We start from the raw sequence: 19,644 nt of genomic DNA, 5'->3' as shown, positions 1-19,644 counted from the left end.
AGCGAGCAATGAGAATTAGTGTTGAACAAGAGGAAGCTATGAAACAGACATGGTTCAACAAATTAGAAAAATCACGCCCCCGGCGTCTCTCTCTATCGACCGAATCTTTGGCGCAGACTGCAACCATAAGCTCAGCGAAAAAGCGAGTTTTTCGAAGACGGGCAAGTATGTCACTGTTAGACCTTCAGAGGAAGAACGAAGGCTTAAACGGGAAATCACGAATGTCGGAGGTTTCAAAAACTTTTCTTAACCCTTTGGAAGAAGAACCATCTAGTCGACGATCGGCGATTTTTGATAAAGACGACAAAGAGCCGATACGTCTTCCGCCTTCCGTTCGGTTTCCACCGATTCATCAAATGAAACCAGCCAAGCATTCCACCAGTTATTTTGAAAAACCTCTAGACGGTAAGAGGAAAACAAGTGGAGAGCTGAATGCCATCGAAAACTTGAAATACTGTCGATACCTTAAAACTTCCAGGAGAAAGAGCATTGCGTAGTTATAAAACTAAATTATGTAGTGGATTGAATAATAACAGAACTGATCTTAAAATAGGTATTGTTGTTGTAAAAGTTTTTTGTTTTTTGTTTGAGCTAGGACAATCTGAAGACAGTGAAAACAGGCCGGAAGTCCTCGTCAATGTACTCATGTTTTGAAGCTAATAACTTGGAACTTATCACCTGAACAAAGTGATCACTTGAAATGCGAAGAATTTTGTTCAATCGGATGTACAAAGCTACTTCAACACTAAAATATTTTATCTACGTTTACATCGTATACCAAGCTTTTTCCAAATTCTCAATCAGAATGAATATCCTGATGCTAGCTAGAATTGAAATCTGTAAACATAACATTTATTTTCACCTAACATATTTATTTACACTTGTATATAACTCTCAGAATGTGCAAATGATGTACTTGGGTTGTTTTCAACGGGTACATATTTTAAACATGTACAACCTTTTGTTTCATTCGGTAAACAATAAGTTCGCCGTTCCAGCATCGCTGAAAAATGAAATTTTTTAAATTTCTTTTCATTAACCAGTCCCGTCTTGTAGCCTCCAATAACAGGCTATGTGTACGACGAAAAACTTAAAATCCTTTAATGCAGAATCCTTTGAAAATTGTTAAGTTGTCTTTATTGTTTTCCTGGATTATTGCCCATTGTGGGTATATTGGTCAGCAAGCTGTCATTAATAGGTCTTAATGCACAAGCTTTCTTGTTGCGGTGTCCTTCGCTGTACTTAAGTCCGTTCAATCTCGAATAACTTATCTTCCTACTCCAGCTTTTGAAGTTTAACTTGTTGCCCTTGGGTGATTGAGATTGAACGAACGCATCACTCCGGCATTGCAGTGTATCACTGTTTTTATTAAACTATTGTACAGTTGTGCTCTATACATATTTTAACAGGATTCAAAGGGCTAATTACAGTAATTAATTGAAAGCATTTGTCAGGTAGTCAATGGCATGGAGGATTGCGTCAACTTAATCTTCACAGTAAAAGCCTCGCTGTTTTTTGCCTTCAATAGCAGTTAACAACATTCCTTACAAGCCGACGTCCTTGTGTTTCAGTGAAGGCCAGTGAAACATTAACAATCTTATAAAAAATGTTAAGAATGTCGGAATCCATTAATCCCTGTTACTAATTTTCTCTGCACGCACAAAACACGAGAAGGATAGGCGAAATATAGATACCATCCGCATGTATTTCGCCGCTACAAATTTCGTTCCGACTTCTTTAGTCTCTTAACGCCCTGCTAGACTGTACTTCCCCCCTAATCAACCGATATGAACAATGATGTCAGATGTATGTCAGAACCGCGAGGAGGACCGCGTTCCTAAGTGACAAAAACGTATGAAAACTGCCAACCATCTAGAATGATTACGACGCTTTATCACTTTTTGTTGACAACTGTCTCAATGCCGTTCAAGTGCATTCGATTAATTTGATCCGTGGTATAAAACCAGATTCGCCGAGCGTGCGCAGTAAGAACAAGAATCAAGCTTCGACCTCGATCATTCTCTTCCCCAGTGCTACTCGTTTTTAAATGTCGCTACGAGCCGAGCACGTGGCTAATAGAAACGGAGGCTCTGGGGACGAGAATGGATCTCGATGAGATCATGTTAGTTTTCAGGGTCTTCTCGTCCCTCGCCATCATGAGAAAGAGTGTGATACCTGCCGGAATGTTTCGCAAAATCGTTGCGTTATGGCGCCAAATGGGATTGTGAATTGAAAGCGTGGGAATAGAAGAACGGACCTTTAAAACTTCTACGCCATTTTCCTGTCAAGTTCCAGCCCGCTGTGTGAACCGATCCGTCCTCAGATTCTTCTTTGTCCTCGTGTGTGACGGCTACCTGGACATTCTTTAACCGAGAATTGGCGTCGATTTCGTTGTCGGGTGAAAAGTCGTTCTCCTTGTGATCATAGCAGGTGCAGTGCAGAACACACAGGCGGTAGACTTGTAACGCTAGTACCAGCGCGTTTTTGGCGGTCAAGAAAATCACCATGTACTCGTAAGCTTGATATTGGGCGATTATGAATAAGCGGAACGTGAGGAATGGTCCATCCTGCATGAACAAAGACATCAAGATTCCTACAAGCTCTGGCGTGATTCGAGATTTGGTTGTCTCTTCCACCGGCTCGTTACTCATATCAACGCATATTTCTGGTGCTGGGGAGCTGGGTCTTGTAATTTTTTCTTTTAAAGGAATCGTTCTGTCTTTGCCTTCATTAAACTCGAGCCGAAGATTTGGTGACGTCATTGATGTTGTCATATGTCCCATCTTGCGCTTCGGTCTCATTTGTCCCACAGTAGGCAGTGAGAATCGTCCAGGCCCTCTCGGATGACCATTCGAAGTGCCTGGTTCGGCCTGGGCGTTTTGAATTTGGCTCGTTTCAGGCCCAGGATTATTATTAAAGGCCTCGTCTGTTTCACCCAAATGAGGCTGGTAGGAATTGCGCCGAACATCTGGCAAATAGCCACGTGGCAAACCACGTGAGTAATTATGCGACATTAGCAAAATGTCACGTGATAGTCTCTTTGCAGCAATGGCGTGCTTGAAGTCCATTGACGTCATCGACGCCCTGTTGGTTTCTTGAGCCGGTAAATCAATTCCTGTGCTGTAAGGAACAATCGATCTTCTACTATGCATTTTGTTATTTTCTCTCGCGGGTTTTCGATCGTTCGTTCCTTCTTCTTCTTCTTCGGGGTCAAGTTTCGACATAGTGTTAAACGGAAACTGCATCAAACTCCAGGTCCACAGACACAAGATCGTGGCGATAAGTGTTGGAGAAGATTTCACAAAAGCTAGCTTAAGAATATCAAAGAACTCAATGATGTCGGCGCACATGGCTAGGTTGACGAGGAGAAGCTGCGAGAGGGAGTCTTTAGTCATGCCTTGACCTGTTGGCAGGAGCCAACGACCGAGAATCATCATCAACATGGTGGTCTGTTCTATTAAGTCTGTCCATCTCTCCGCTGAAACAATCAGCACGTCCGCGTTGAGCTGTAAAGGCAAACAAAAACTGTAATATCTGCAACTGGGGCGTGGCTCAACTTCGCGTATTAAATGAGTTACGTCACGGCTCATGCATGGAGTTAAGACTAAATTTTACAAGTGGGTCGCACGGTTTGTAATCCGTGTTAATCTTCTCCATCCTTAGCCATCCTTGTGCCTTTATGGTTTATTATTATCTCTCTTGTGTTCTTCTGTCTTATATCCCATTTACACCAACAAGCTAAACATGTTTAAAAGTGGTTTAGCTAAAAAAGAGTAAAAATTACTGAGGTGCTCATACCGTACACACCTCACAACTTAACAAGGTAAAAAACCTGCTTGAAAAAATATTTTAGCAAGGTGGTTTAAAATTTGTTTTCCCAAAATGACTGCAAAGCGTTATTGACAAACCGGAAAAACCTACACCTTTTTTAGTTAAAGTAGTTTAGTTGGTGTGAATGGGGTATTAGTAAACTGCTATTAGCAGGTTTCCTTCAATTTAAAAGTAATTTTGTACGTGGTCAAAATAACTCAAAATGCCGTGACTGAGCTCTTTAATGCAAACACTTATTGTGACGCACCCAGTGTTGTTTTAAATACATGTAATGAAGAAAGGTAACTAGAAGAAAAATTTCATCTAAGCTTTCGGCCGCCAAACTACAGCTTTCAATCATTGAACAAGAGGTGAAATAGTCACTACAGAATTCATTTAACCATCAATGGCTTTTGTCTAAATGGCTTTTTGAATAAATTTAATCTGCAGAATATTATTAACAAAGCAACGAGAGTCACGGACACCTCCACGACGCTTATTGATCTAATTGTTTGTTCAGATACTTCAAAAATTTCACACCATGATGTTTGCGATCTAGGTATCTCAGATCATCACCTGATTTATGCGATTGTTAATCTCAAGAGGAAACGTCAGAATCCAACGCTCAAAACATTCAACGATTACACAAAAGTAGATCTTGATGCACTAAGAGCGGACTTTGCTACTACTCCATGAAGTATTTGCAACGTCTTTGATGATCTTGATGATGCTACCTGGGCTTGGGAGTACCTATATAAGGGCATTATGAAATCTCACGTCCATGTTCGACGTGAGATTTAGAAGGGAAGCCTACCATGGATGAATTCGTCTATACGTAAACAGTTGAACAAACGCTATAAACTACTCAGGAAAGCACAGCAAACACCGAAAGGCTCACAAGCCTGGATGGATTATAAGAAGGCAAGAAATCATTGCACAAAATTGCTTAGATCGGCAGAATCAAATTATTGGCTATCAAAGTTTACTGAGGCTACCTCGGCCATAGATTTTTGGAAGACAGTAAGATCCTTTGAGGGAAAGCGAACGACTACAACTATCGGTCCATAAGTCATAAGTCATAAGTCAATTGCCGATTTAAACAATTGGGCCAAGAATAACTTCATGACCATTCATCCCGTAAAAACTGACCTAATGTTGTTGTCCAAAAAAACTTTTATTGGACCCTTACCAAACATTTGTTTAGGACCTAATGAGCTGTCCTTTGTCTCCAAAACTACATGTCTGGGTGTTCATTTGGACAACAAGCTATGTTGGTCACCACACGTAAAATCTCTGAGCAATCGTTTCTCGGCAAGACTAAAGAAACTTAAGCGTTTAAATGGTCTCGACAAACACATCTTAGAATCAATTTATTTTAAAGGTATAATTCCAAGTGTTACTTATTCAATTGCACTGTGGGGATCTACAAAGTCACTTCAGTCCCTCGAACAAATTCACAATAGAGCAGCGAGGTTTATCTTTAACATTAAGGAAACCGTTCTAAACACCGAAGTATTAAAAATGACAAATTGGAAATCGTTAGACCATCTTTACAAGAAAAGAATTGCAAATATTACCTATCAAGCGTTTTACAAGAAAGCTCCAGATGGCATAAACTCTCTATTTACCAGACACTCTTCACTGAGAAATCATAGAGACAACCTGAAACTCTTAATTCAACGACCCAATACTGACTTTCTCCGTTATTCATTTTCACATCGTGCGTCAATTCTTTGGAATAACCTGCCCCTACACTTAAAAACCAAACTGAATCTAGGCTCTTTTAAATTTGCACTTAAAGAAAATTCTGATTTTTTAGACAAAATTACCTTTAACGGACTATCTGGAACGAATAAAGACACAGTTAGTTATGTATACTAAAATTTTATTATAGTTAATTTTTCAGTATAATTACTTTAATTACTTTATTTTCGTTCATTCCTCACGTTATTGTAAAGATTTTAGTTTTAGATTTATTATAAATTGTTATTTAGAATGTAATATACTAATTGTAGGTCCACATCAGCTTTTAGCTGCCAATTTTATCGACCTACTTATTAAATAAAGTATGTATGTATGTACGTACGTACGTACGTACGTACGTACGTACGTATGTATGTATGTATGTATGTATGTATGTATGTATGTATGTATGTATGTATGTATGTATGTATGTATGTATGTATGTATGTATGTATGTATGTATGTATGTATGTAAGGGTATAACTATGAACTGTACATGGCCAGATAACGTGTTTAAACACTTAACAATTTTAATCGATGAACGACCTTTCAGCATGTCAAGTTTCTCTCTGTTGTATTGGGTGGTGAATCGCCGGAGTAATTGTGAATGTAAGAATCTTTGGCTTAAAACCAACCTTATAGTAGACATAGTAAGCAAATAGCCACTTTCCAAGTAAGTAACAAATTGGGGCTTACCGGAAGTTTAATTGCATACTCTTTTTAGTTCAAACTCGACTTAAAAATGCAATGTACAATATTTGACTCGAGGTATTGCCTTTTCCATTTTCAGACCCTACCCTGGTCCAGTCCCTAAAATCTCCTTTCTCCACTCTATATAGAGATTCAACCCACTAACTCTACCTGAGATCTTACTTACATTGAGTTGAATTCAACGAATATATAGGGTTGAACTGAAAGAAAAAAGATCAATCCTTACACTGTTATTTGAGGTGCCGTTTTCCCGCGCCTCCAGAAGATGAAACTCGAGAATCCAGGCACAGGGAATGATTCCAGCCAGATGACAGAAGATTGATGGAGAAAACCTGAACAGCCAAAATGGAAATGTTAATATCTAAGAAAGAAAATAAATCTGCTTCGGAAGCATGGCGCACCATGGTTTACGTAGTCTGAAGAGAAAGGGGTTCTGTCCTCGTGTACCGGTTCACAAGAACCGATACACGACCCAACAATGTTCAACAGCTAAACAAAGGTTCGTAAAGAAAGGAGTATAATGGTTATTCCCTCTGTGTACCGGTACACCAGGACACAACCGCAAAGGTGACAATAAAGACAGAGAGAGACTGGAAAAAGCTGTTACCATCAACTACCTGAGCCCGCGATTTTCGACGCTGAAGTTGCTAAACAACTTGATTCATTACGTCACCCTGGCATCACCGGTGGTTGTGATTGACTAAAAAACCCATCAAGTGCTTCAGCTGAAGAAGTAGGCCTTCTCACAAACATCACGTAAAATCGCTTATATGTTTCTCTGGAAATTCTCCCAAAAATTTCTAAATATCACAAATTTTTTTCTAAATATCTCGAAACCCCTCTAAATATCTCTTATTTTTGTATTAAAAATAAATCGATTTTTTGTCACTTAGGCCAAAATTTACAAAATTTTCTTACAGTAGTAGGAGTTGGGGAGGAAGATATTCAGGCGTTTCGATGTTACCGGCATCCGCCATTTTGGAAATTGCTGCTTTAGCACTTTTGGTGATATGGATTACATTTTAAGAGGAAAATCTTCTAACTGGATTGTTCCGGAAAAAAAAAAAGAAAAAAGGGAAGAAAAACAGCCGATAAATCCTGTCTCGTTTGTACCCATTTGTAGTCCGACTCAGCCACGTAGAGGAAATTAATGAAAGATAAATATTTCTATTTTCAAATAAAACAATTAATCTGTCAAGTGCTTTCGAGAGCAGGCAGTGTTCGATAATTCTAGTTTTAATTAAGCTGGAGTGATATAATGCATGGCCTGAGGCCATGCAAAAGCCGCAAGCGTATGAAGGGAAAACAAAATAGGAAGAAACGTCTTATTAGGCAGCAAGCACAATGATGGCAAGTTCTCTGTGAAGTGTTTGTCGTTCAAATGGCGACAAATTTAAATAAAACATCAGAAAAATATGCTAGAAATGTCGTCAACATTTCGTGTCTGAATCGCGCTTGACTTTGCAATATTTGGCTGAACGTAAATGGAGAAACGGATCAAATGATAAACCCAGTGTATTGAGATAAGTAAAAAAAAAAAACATGCTTTCACAGTTGGAAGTTGTTGGAAATAAAACCTGAAATATTAGTCTCCCTCAGAGAATAAGCCATCAAAGCGATGTCTCTACAAGAAACATATCATATATGTTTGTTGTTTGTTTCATTCCTCAATGATATTGTTTAGTTGCAATCAGATCAGACACGATTCCTGGCTAGATATTTCATATAAATACCTGAAAAAGGGATGAAACATGAGTTTCCACATTGTAGAGACACTTCTAGCTCGATCTCTATTTATGATTTTCTAATTACCCGGAAAAAGTAAACATTGATAATCTTTGACAAAACTGAAAGGAAAACGGGACGAGAAAATTTGTTTTTCACTCAGTAGTAGCCCGTCGAGACTCTTTTTAAAAAGTTCATTATTGTCTTTTTATGTTGATGCTAATTCGAGTGATAAAAATCAACGTTGAATGCACGTAAATCAAGAATATTAATTAATTTAAATTCAATTCGAGCCAATCTGTGTTTTTTTCCGTGCCAAATCTGAAATCGACACAATGTTTGAACACAATGTTTGAACCTGACTCTCTTGAAAGCTTGATAACATCGGGCTTATTTGCTTTACTTTAAATATTGTAAAAGATAATTTGATACGAGCTGGGATTTGATACGCGATGACAACACAACGTGTTTTCTGAGGGCTGTAAGAACAACTTAAATTTTTCTTTTGTTGAACTTCGAAATCTGTGTTGCCTCACGTAAAACCTTAACGAGTTTCGTGTAATCTTGCCGTTGAATTAAGGATAAGTTACTTGAATTGGGTTTTAGCTTGGCTGAATCAGGCAGCTGCTGTGAAAATTCTATCGCCATGTTCGGCTTACGAAAGAGAACATTTCTAGTGCAAATTTGTTATTTACAGGAGCCGCGCTCCTGGTTATTTAATTCTTTTCTTCAATCTTAATTAAGAGCAACACATGGTCATCAGTAGAAAATGAAGTTCCTAAGAGTTTTTCGAATCCTTTCACGAAGTGAACAACCAAGTGTAATTTTATAGCTTTTTAAGATGCTCTCAGGGTGGCAGACAAAAGCCTCTCTTGATCTTGACTGAGGTCTGAGCGGATTAATGTGATATTTTGGGATTTCATACTATATTGCACTCTGTTCAAAAACACCTGCAGAAAACTTTGTATTCGGTGCTCACAATGGTTGAAATTAAGATGGCTTTTCATGCAAATGTGGAATGTAAGGTAAAAACGTTCCATTTTGCTAAAAGAAAATTACCGTCGCAAGAAACTTACAATTCTTTACCCAGACTTGAAATGGTTTACTTCTTGGAATTTGAACAACTTGAAATGGTTTACTCTTTCCCTTCCTTTTACGCCAAAATCCGGTGTCTAAAAGCTTTCTTAACATCGACTTCACACTCGAAGCCTGTTAATTATCAGTGAGTTCGAATTTGAAAGGCAAATGCAATATTTAAGTATCAATATACAAGGGTAATGAACTGCAGAGTTCTTCAGTAAATGAATGCAACATACAACGCTAATTGCAAAGTATCTGGAAAAAAACCGTTCACTGGCAAAGAGCCACGCCATATAATGGCGCTTTCGTTTATAATAATAGTATCAAAATAAAATCTCATTCGAGAACCTTGCGCACATGTGCGGTCGAGAAAGTTTTTGCAGAGTTTTCAATTTTTTTAGCACGGAGCTTGACGATAACAATCTTTACTTTGTGATGGTCCATGAGTTTTGCGATATATCAAATAATTTGTTTTAATCTTCTTTTTCTCATTTTATGCTCCCTCATAAAACAAAACGTGTACTCGAATCAACCGGATTCTGGCAGTTTCCTAAAATCATCGTGGCAAAATTATAAGGAAAAATAATTCAATGAATTACGTAAGATCTTTCTCTTACAGCTCTTTAAGACAACAACGAAGGTATTACTAAAAACAGTGGATCTTTCTCTTACCATTTATACTCTTGCCCTCTTCTGTAAAACATAGAGAACAGTGTCTCCAGGAAAAGCAGTCCTTCGAAGAAAGCCAGATACCATAGTCTATCATCGAGAGTAACTTGTACAACCCACCAAACCGACACAATTATATGACTGGCAAAAATGACTCGGGTAAGCAGCGATTTGACAATGTAAGAGGCAGAAGACATTGAATTCAGTTGAGTGCTGTTTGTGAATTCTTCTCGTTTCTGGTAATTCGTAGACCAAACGAACCGACTACCTTTCCATATTCGAAGCTGCCTATATTACTTCACTTTTTAGCCCCCGCTATAAGCCATGTTTTCTTTTTTTTCAGCCTATATGACAGTAAGCAATTGTGACCTATTGACAAAACCGGCAAAAACGAAGGCTATCGAAAAAAGCCCGCTTTTTAAGATTTGTTTATATCCTCGGGGCAAATCGTCTTTTACATTCACAGGCGATCCGGCAACTGAGTGTATGTGTGTCTCACATAGGTAATGACAGAGACTGCGTAGACGAAAGTAAACTTTACTATTTGACATTTTTACTTTAAATCAAAATTGGTCGTATGTGAAAAGAAAGAATAGGTCATTATCAGTCCTAGTGTCATATTGATAAAGCATCTGCATTTTAACTGGACGGCTTGTTTGATCATAGTAGTTCCTCAAATATAATACAACGCATTCGGGATTTAAATAAAATAAATCACCATCCGTTTTTTTCTATTGTTATAAATGAAAGTCGCACGCTGAATCTGTGGGAGATCGTTAATAACTAAACTTCTTCTAAAACACGAAAAACTGCAAATTATTTGGTTGATTACTATAACGATCGTAGATATAAATGTGTTTAGAGCACATTTAGACTCTAAACCAGATAAGGAAGGCTCTCTATCTCGACTTTTAATTTATTACATTTGTTGCCGAGTTAGATGATAATGTTATTTGCGAATGCATTGGCGTTTTCAATAAAGACTCAAAGGGATCTTCGTTAGAAAATCTTCCCTTGAATATGACCGATTCGCTCAACGATTGGCTCAGAAATGTTATGAAACTCTCTTTGTGTACTCGTACTTAAGAATTCAAAGGGATGGAAAGTAATCACGTCAAGATTTTATGTAGAGACTTAACTGAGAGAGCAAACAAACAGTTCTACATCCGTCAAGGGAATGTAAATAAATCCGAATGAGGAACACACTACTTGCTATAGAGTGTTTACTCAGCTTGTGGCTATCTCCTCTTCACATCTACCTTCAATCAACAAGACCCCAAAAGTTTTCTTAAAATAATCTCCGAAATTAGCCGTCGTTTCTCCGCCCTTTCTTTCCATGAAGTGGTGAATTTTTAATCAAAAAGATTCTGGAATCAAATCTCTTTTGATTCTCGGAAAACATAAGAACGTCTTAAACGGCTTGAAGTATCTTAAGCAAAATGCCGGCATATCAGACACGATCAGTTTAACAATACATTGATAGTAATTAATGAGTCGGGTACCAAAAAACTGAACAATGTATATTCGACCTGAAACAAACCGTTAAGCCTGATGAAAAGAGCAGTTTCATGTATTTTCGTTTTCATTTTTCAGACGGATTGCTTTTAACATCAGAGGTCATATGGAACTTACTCAAAAGTAGAATTTAATACAAATTCAAATCCTTTCAGTTCTAAAGCAAATAAAATTGAGGGTTTTTTAGATTACTGCTTGTCCCAACCCTAAAGAAATCTAACTTGAAGTCCAATGCCATTTTCTAGGAGATCGCATAAACAGATATAACGAAAAGCTCCTATGTAGTCCCAAACCTAAAAGATGTCTTCGCACGCTTTGCAGTCCTACATAGAGCGGCAATATGGGCATGTTGCTTAGAAACATCTCTACAGCGGGCACAGTCGAGCGCAAAAAGAGTTCTTAGTCTCCAAACTGACAGGAGGCTTGGGGCGAGGGTAAACACGGCTAAATATAAATGTAACAAATATCTGAGTAAAACCGACTGATTCTTGAAAAGCAAACTGCAGTTAGTTTTACAGTAACGACGCTAGAGCCATGAGCACTTCACATATTTTTGTGCAAGATGTTTGGTGACACGTTGTCTCAACAGACCACTGACTTCTGGCTAGACTACGAGTAGTCCCTCTTTCGCTTAGTCCGTCGTGCGTGACGAGAAAGAAAACCGCGAGACCAAAATGGCCTCGCGAAATCCTGGTGGCGAGGAGCGCGGGAAAGGACCTTTCGCGCACTCCTCGCCTCCAGGATTTCGCGCGGTCATTTTTTTCTTGAGGCTTTCTTTCGTGTCACGCACAACGGACTACGCGACAGAGGGACTACTCGTAGTCTAACCTCTGGCTGCCGCATTTATATCTCAATTTACCAGTAGGTGGCAAAGCTAGAAATATCTGTATTACTATGAATTGACCCGTGGGAAAGTCTGCTTTGTGAAAAATTTGTTAAATAATAACTCCGCATCATTGTGGAGAAAATGTAGGCTTCAATTAAATCGAGAAAATGAAATAAAGCAAGTTTGTAAATGATAAATATAAAAGATTCGAATAATTCTCACGATTCAGCTTTTCTAGATCTCTATGTTTATCGTGTTTACTATTAAGAGCTCATTAATAATCTATAAAAAGAATAAAATACCTGCCTGAACTTGAACGGACAGTTTCACGGTTCAGCGCATGTGCAAGCTATGGCGTAAGCATTCAGTCTAGAACACGCTCTCGTTTGTGCAATTTGTGATCCGAGTTTCGCGGAAGAAATCATTCAAATTGTTTATACAGAGAACGTCAGTAACGGGACAAACAAACGGAATTCTTATGAGAAATGTCATCGCCATCGCAGAGTTCTCGCGACCTATCGAGAAATTTTCGAAGGAATATTTCCGGCAAGAGACACCATCTCACTGGTTTCATAAACAATGTAATCGAAAAGGTTAAAGTTATAGCTAGCTTGTAGAACCCAAGGAAAATGATACCCTCTTGCGCATGCGCCACTCCCTGTGCAATGTATGCGAAGCGCAATGGCAAGGCATTTCTCTGAACATAAGTCATTCAGAATTTCATAGACAACATGTTTTCAGTTCTAGCATTTTGCATTTTTAATATTTTTGCATCCTGCGTGAAAAGAAATCACAATTTAATACAATCGCGGGCAAAATGGCAATTCAACTGATGAGATTATTAACGGATGCCTTCATAAGTAATAAGCCCCCCAGTTACAGCTGTGCCAGAATCCTTTGTCATACAACTGGAGGTTTCAGCGCTGTATATAATCACTTTATTTCGTATTTTCCATGCTTTCGTCGATCTACATTATATGGCGTGTTTTGTTTCTTAAATCTCAAGATCGTTTTTAAACGTCTTGTCAAATTAATTAGTCATTGATAACAACACATCAATAGAACGCACAGCGACATAACAAAGCGCAAACACGTTCTTTTGTATACTCCGACACAAACAAGTTCTTTCAATGAAATTGTTCTTTTATCTGCATTTCCTCGCAGCAAGACATTGAACTCTTCGTTATTTTGGTCATTTTGAGGTTAAACGCAACGTTTGAAGGGTCGCAGAATTTGGCTGTCGTATTGACAACGTGTATGCGAGTTCCGCGAAGCAGCTGCATATAGCCAGACCTCTTGGCGCAGGAGTGCATTTTTCTGAAGAAAGACCTTCCCATGTTCAAAGTAATCTAACGGTGGGCCAAGAATGGAAAGAAAAAATAGCTATACCAGACATGTTAATTCTACAACGGCAGCAGCTCGAGTCGCAAAAGTTCAAAACAAGCGAGAAAGTTTGTTACTTGCGAAAACCAGCAAAGAATTGTCTTGCGAAACGGACGGAATGCTCCGAAGCTTTTTCAGAGAGAAGGCCAAAGCTAATAGCTTTCTACAAAAAGTTCACGGCACGAACCCTGGAACACTGGAGTCGGCAAAGTACAACGAGCAAGGAGGACAGGCAACAGCTGACGATAAACTGGGACTTTTAACAGGTAACGGTGCAAAAGGTGTCATGAAAGAACAGCGATCAAGGCGCATTAGTTTGGATATTAATCAGACTGAAGAGACGCAAAAACGAATCCAGGAGTTCATAACACGAGACTTACCCGGGCAAAGAACCCGACCAAGAAGTGCGGATCAAAAGGGGAAGTTAAATGCAAGAAAGATTGAAGATGAAGTTGAAGAAAAAGGTTCAAATTCGAACATGACGCTCGGTAGGACTAGCAGAAGAAACGCCACTTCAGCGACTCCTTTCAGAGTACGCACTCGAACATCTGGGATATGCTATTCGCATTCTCACTGTCACCTAGTGCCTTTGCCTTCTGTGCATGTGCCAACTATTGTGAGAAAAAACTCATCTGGGTCTGATTTTCGACCAAATTCATCTTACCCCAGTATGAGAAAAAGCGAATTTCGTCGAAAGCTTAGCACTCCCATCATGGTTGGACCGCAGATGTCACTGGAGCGTGACAAACTTTATGAAGTCAATTTCTCAAAGGGTCCCACAGACAAAGCATCCAAAGACAAAATTGCGATATCAAGATGGAGTTCAACTCCAGCACTGACTAAAAAGCACAGTATTTGAGTTCTTTCTGCTGTTTGCCGTCAAGCATGCGTGAACGTGTTCTGTAAAGTAAACTGACCATTAGCCTGCGAGCACGCTTGTGTTCCCCAAAACGTGAGTCTACTTGCTGGCTAACTGAATATAAGCTATGTTTACTAGCTTGGGTTGTAGCTTGGGTATTTCATAAAATCACATGAACTTGCCCGGCGATTGGTAGACAGACTAATATAGTGAGGAAATGGGAGGAATTTTGTAAGGAAATTTACTAATGAATGTCAAGCTGGGCTTTCGGGCCTTTGGCGTTTAGACCCAAAAAATTACAGGGACCTCTTAAAACTCCTGCAATGAGTCTTATGTGAAACTATTTTAATTTGGAAGTAAGAAGCCACAGAAATTTAATAGAATGTTGCACTAAAAACCAGATATATTTTATTCCCAGCCTAATTAATTAATCTAACGTTCGATAATCCACCCCAAGTAACTTTAATCGTTCGATTGCCAAACATAGTCGAACTCACCAAAACATCTAGCCAATCAGACACAATCGAACGTTCGGTAATCGAACACAATCGAACTCTTGATTGGGATGTTCGATTGGGTTTCATTGCCGAACGTTCGATTGTCTAAGACAATACACATCAAAGCTTAGTCTTAACGGAGGTTTAACTCGTCCGGAACTGAGTATATAGCATCCTTTTCCGATCCTTTGCATTACAAGCGCAGTTTTATTTGATATGCTGTTTATGTTTCCTGGAATTATATCTTCCCCCTTTTATCAACTTTCAAATTTTTTTATAACAAAAAAGAAGTGTACAGAGCTTATCGATATTTGTGCGTTTTCTTTTTTCAAACAAAATCGAACCAACTGGCTCGATTGGTTCGATTGAGTTCGGTGATCTTCGAACTCACCAAAAATTTGAAGTTCGATTGTGTTCGATTGCCGAACCAATCACATAACAATAGGCCCTTTGCAGGATCCGATCACATGGTACGGAATTAATTACGCTGGGACGCAAGTTACGCAGTGGGACTTCTAAAACAAAGGAAAGTCGGGCTGGATTGGTGCGAGTTCCTTTGTTTTGGAAGTCCCACTGCGTAACTTGCGTCCCAGCATAATTAATTCCGTACCATGTGACCGGATCGTGCAAAGGGTCTATCGAACGATTCAAGTTCGACTCGATTGATTTCGCGTTCGGTTTGGTTCGATGTCTTAGGCGTGGATTGTGTGATGCTTCCGACTCCTTGTGGTGGTTTAAATCAATTTGTCATGAAATAATTGCTCGCCATACCCACACAGTACCAGAATAAAGAGAAAGCTGACCACAATTTAGCGTGATTCCGGTTTTAGTTGTTACTATTATTTAAAGCTACTCAAGCTGAGAGGAGAGGGTTATAAGGTTAAACACGGCGCTTTTTGAGGCGTCGGAACTTTCTGTCCTACCTGCATTGACGTCAATCCTGCCGTGCGTATAGTTTGAAATAAATATCCGATTAATTAAAATAGTACGTGTGTAGCTGATGAAAATTAACCGGCAGCAAATATCAGTTTTTATTTTCTGCCCAAGATGTCCCTTACATCAACACGTGTACTTAATGATATCTGCAGTCTGTAAACGCACTAGCAATTTAATCCATAAGCAAAATTGTACCACAAAATATCTTCCATGGTAACTCGAGCTGAGCGTTCACTGCGAACATCAGTTTATAGTAAACGGTAATAATGATATTAACTTAATTAAAGTGTCAGTTGCTTTAGCCGAAGGAGAACCCTCTACCAACAGAGGAGGTCTACCTGTGAAACCAGTTTTATAGCCTGTCTGCCAATCACAGGTTCGTATCAATTCAGTTATGTTCTTGAACGATTGGAATGGTTAAATATACACGACAATCCTTGGATATAAGAATGAGTTCAAATGCTCGGAGTTTTCCTTATTAACTCGTTCTTTGTGCCTCTCTAGATGTTTCGTTAATTGCCTCCCGTGGAGGGTTAATGAGGGGTATTGACGTCATTCGTTTTTGATGCTCCAGTGAAAAGCGACCAGCCATAGCGGGAGTACGGAGCTTTCGGCACCGTCTTTTGCTGAAGTTGCCGAAAGAATTTCTTCGAAATTCAGCCGTTGAACATTTTTTTCCTAAATCTGGCAAGTTTATAGGAGGTAAATGAAGGTGTTGACAGTGAGAATGTGAAAAACATACCCCGGATGTTCGAGATCGTACCTTAAAAGGAATCAGCGTTGAGGTATCGATCGTTTTGCTTTTGTCTTCAGATCTTTTTGGGCCAAGCACATCCAAATTTTTTTGTACTACTTCGTTTTTAATGCTTTTCCCTTTAAAATGTCCATCTTGTTTGTCTGTTGATTGCTTGCATGGAAAACCACGCGCTAAAAATTCCTGAATTCGTTCTTGCATTTCGCCTGTTTGATAAACTTCTAAACTCTGACGCCTTGCTTTTTGATCTATCATTGTATTTCCTCTTCTAGTAAAACTAGTCTTCCCGTCTGTTATAGCTTCGCCATGTTCATCATGTTCAGCTGCTATCAACATTCCAGAGCTTCTGCGGCGAACCTTTTGTAGAAAGTCATTCTCTTTGGCCTTCTCTCTGTAAAAGGTTCGCATTGTTCCGTCTTTTTTGCTAAACAACCCTCTCCTTGCTTCTGCAAGTAGCAAAGTTTCGCGCTTGTTTTTGGCTTCGGCAATTCGTGATGCTACCGTAGGAACACAAATCGATCTGGGATAGCTGTTTCTCCTCTCCATGATAACTAATCCAGAGCAAAAAATGAACTTTAAATGGGGTGCTCTCTCCTACTGTATAAGAGCACAAAACCGTACCCGCCCAAAGGATCCGTTTAAAGCTCAGCACTAGCTCTGCGAACCGCAAAGTCGATATGACATGTCGATATGTGGAAGCTCAAAACACCAATAAAGGGTTTTTTACACCTTGCGTCTAAATTAACCAGTGCTCAAAGCTATAAATACAAACGGACGCAAAGCCAAATGAATGTCGTGCTGCGAAACAATGAAGATAAAAGACCAACTTTTTACGGAAATTGCTGGTTTATTTGTGCGGGAATTCAAAAATTCAAAGCACCACACTGTTTGCTTTGTTGAGTTTCTGTGTTTTATTTAATTTTCTTAAATTTTCTTTGATAAAACATAAATGACGTAGGTTTTAAGACGATTTTAATGCGGCATTTCCCTGGGAAAATTCACTCTGAAACTAATATCAAGAGAGTAAGAAAGGAGCGTATATAGTTTGACACATCTATTCCGACGTGACTTAAGTATTTGTCGATATTTCACACGGGTTTCCTTTACTTTTTAGGACGCGTTACTGCTTCAGTGACATTCTCCAGGGAATAAATTTTTTTGTCTCGTAGATGTTTCTAGAATACAGCCAGTCCTAATTAACATGGTGCTAAGACGGTCTAAAACGTACTTAACGGTGGGGAGGTAAAGCAACCACAACAAAGATTGCGCTCTGATGTGATGCGTAAACGCTCGTATATATTTTTAGATCGGAAGGGAACCTTAAATACAGAAATACCCAGAGATTGACTATTACAAATACATAGGCCTGATTGTTAAAACTGGGGAGAAGCCAATGGATTACAAACTAGTTGAGACAAAAATAAAAAGCTTGTATGATTCAGCAAGGACCAGGTTTTAGTTTTTGGGAACTTTTTCAGTTGGTCTAGTATTATAAAGTGCATCAGTAGTCCTTTAATGTTTTAATGTCACCAAGACCTCGATGCAAGTCTGAGTTAATTAATTTTTTTTATAAAATTCTTTTTGTTTGAACTTTATATATTTTTGAACTTTTTGAAAGAAAAGCATTTCTACTAAATTAGTAATCTACCATAACGTATATATGCACCAATAAATTATATAATAGCATCAGTAGCAGTTGTTAGTTTACACGCGTTCTATACTAAAAATTGTTTGAGGTTCTTTGTTGCTACTGTAAGTTAAGCAAAGCCGACCTGTACGCATGATCATTGAGCGATATTGTGCGCATGCTAGATAATAGTTAGTAGGCTTCTTATTGTATTAAGTGTCCCCAATTAGTAGAGGGGTGTTTCCTTTCGGCTAGCTGAATTTTGACACTTAAGGTAATTCCTCTGAAACAAAAGTTGCAATAGACTTTTGTTCAAACTTTGTCCACTGAATATTTGTCATATGATAACTTCAATTTTGAAATAAAAAAGGGGGGTGTCCATGCTCATTAAGGAACAGTGAGGCATTGAAAATGCCCCATTTTGGCATTATTTAATGCTTATTATAAGAACGCATTCCCAGTAATTGTAAAATCTTTGTGAGCCCAGACTCATAAGAACACGCATTAAACTACAGTCAATGCATTGTGTCGGACACGAATAAGCATTTTAAGTTTCAATCAGACAGAAAGCTAAATCCTTGATTAAATATTTAAACCAAATTTCTTGACGAGGTTACCGACTGCAACAAAGAAAAGACCACAGTGTATCCGGCGCTATTTTTCTTATTTATTCAATTTTCAGCAATAGAAATTAGATCAGTTTTTTCTGACGCAAAGCTTATGATTAGTTGATCACAATGACTGGAAAAAAAAAATGGGGTGCCCGTGCTCGTTGGTGAGCTAGAGCCATTTTTCAACTGACAGAGCTCAATACCAAGGCAAATCTGCCATGTTTTCAATATGCGCGTGCACGAGCGCTCGCTAATGACGCCACAAATTATGCGCAGTAAGGATGCGTAATGCAATACTTGGGAATGACCTTAATAAAGTTTTTGCATTGTATCGTATTGTTATATGTACATGTTCGGCGCCAAGTTTGAATTTCACCGGGCGATTCCCTCCCCTGAAATTTGTGCACAATCAGTAGAGAAGTAGATGTTGATTAGCTGCGGCATTACAACAATTACAACATTTATCCTAGGTTTGCGATATTGCACACAATTTATCAAGCAAATGAATCAGCAATTTCTCGCCTTTTGGTTATCCAATCAGAATTTCCTTAACACAGCCCACAGGGAGCAGAGAAGTGAGTCTTATTCGATCATACAGTGTATTTCTAGCTAAATTCACTGCACAGTTGCAGCTGGTTGCAGCGCAAATCCCTCGATAGGGGGGGGGGGGGGGTACTCCCAGAAAAATTTGGCGGAGGTGTGTGACCCGCTTCCCAAAACGCTCAACCCCTTTATGACCAAAACCTGCGATTTTCTCTTTCCTACTGTTATCACCAGACCAAAAATTCGATGTCCTATTTATGACCGTTGCGGCTGACACAGTTGCCCTAAACATAAGTTTTGAAATCCATACCCTTTGGGGCCGCACATACCTATATAACCCATAAAAGGGAGTACC

General features: G+C 38.9%; 1 protein-coding gene across 1 annotated transcript; it reads right to left on the bottom strand.

Moving 5' to 3' along the window:
- Window positions 1-821: 821 nt before the first annotated feature.
- Window positions 822-10,252, bottom strand: LOC110058974 (uncharacterized). The gene is made up of 3 exons (XM_020765641.2): window positions 9,742-10,252; window positions 6,491-6,596; window positions 822-3,506 (listed from the first exon to the last, which is right to left on the bottom strand). The coding sequence occupies exons 1-3, from the start codon at window positions 9,933-9,935 to the stop codon at window positions 2,205-2,207; spliced, it is 1,602 nt and encodes a 533-aa protein (XP_020621300.2). The 5' UTR covers window positions 9,936-10,252; the 3' UTR covers window positions 822-2,204.
- Window positions 10,253-19,644: the final 9,392 nt, after the last annotated feature.

This window comes from Orbicella faveolata, unplaced genomic scaffold (assembly GCF_042242905.1).
Source record: "Orbicella faveolata isolate gen_17 unplaced genomic scaffold, um_ofav_v1 contig_2, whole genome shotgun sequence".
Lineage (NCBI taxonomy): Eukaryota > Metazoa > Cnidaria > Anthozoa > Scleractinia > Merulinidae > Orbicella > Orbicella faveolata.
Note: the sequence above shows the minus strand (reverse complement) of the source record. Positions and strands in the feature narration are given on the sequence as shown.

Bases quoted from the DNA above. Each gene is read 5' to 3' on its own strand.
- LOC110058974 (XM_020765641.2), bottom strand. From the start codon at position 9,935: ATGTCTTCTGCCTCTTACATTGTCAAATCGCTGCTTACCCGAGTCATT. The intron at 6,597-9,741 runs GTAAGAGAAAGA...TTGGCTGTTCAG, and splicing joins AGAGGGCAAGAGTATAAATG to GTTTTCTCCATCAATCTTCT. The intron at 3,507-6,490 runs GTAAGGATTGAT...TTGCCTTTACAG, and splicing joins ACGGCACCTCAAATAACAGT to CTCAACGCGGACGTGCTGAT.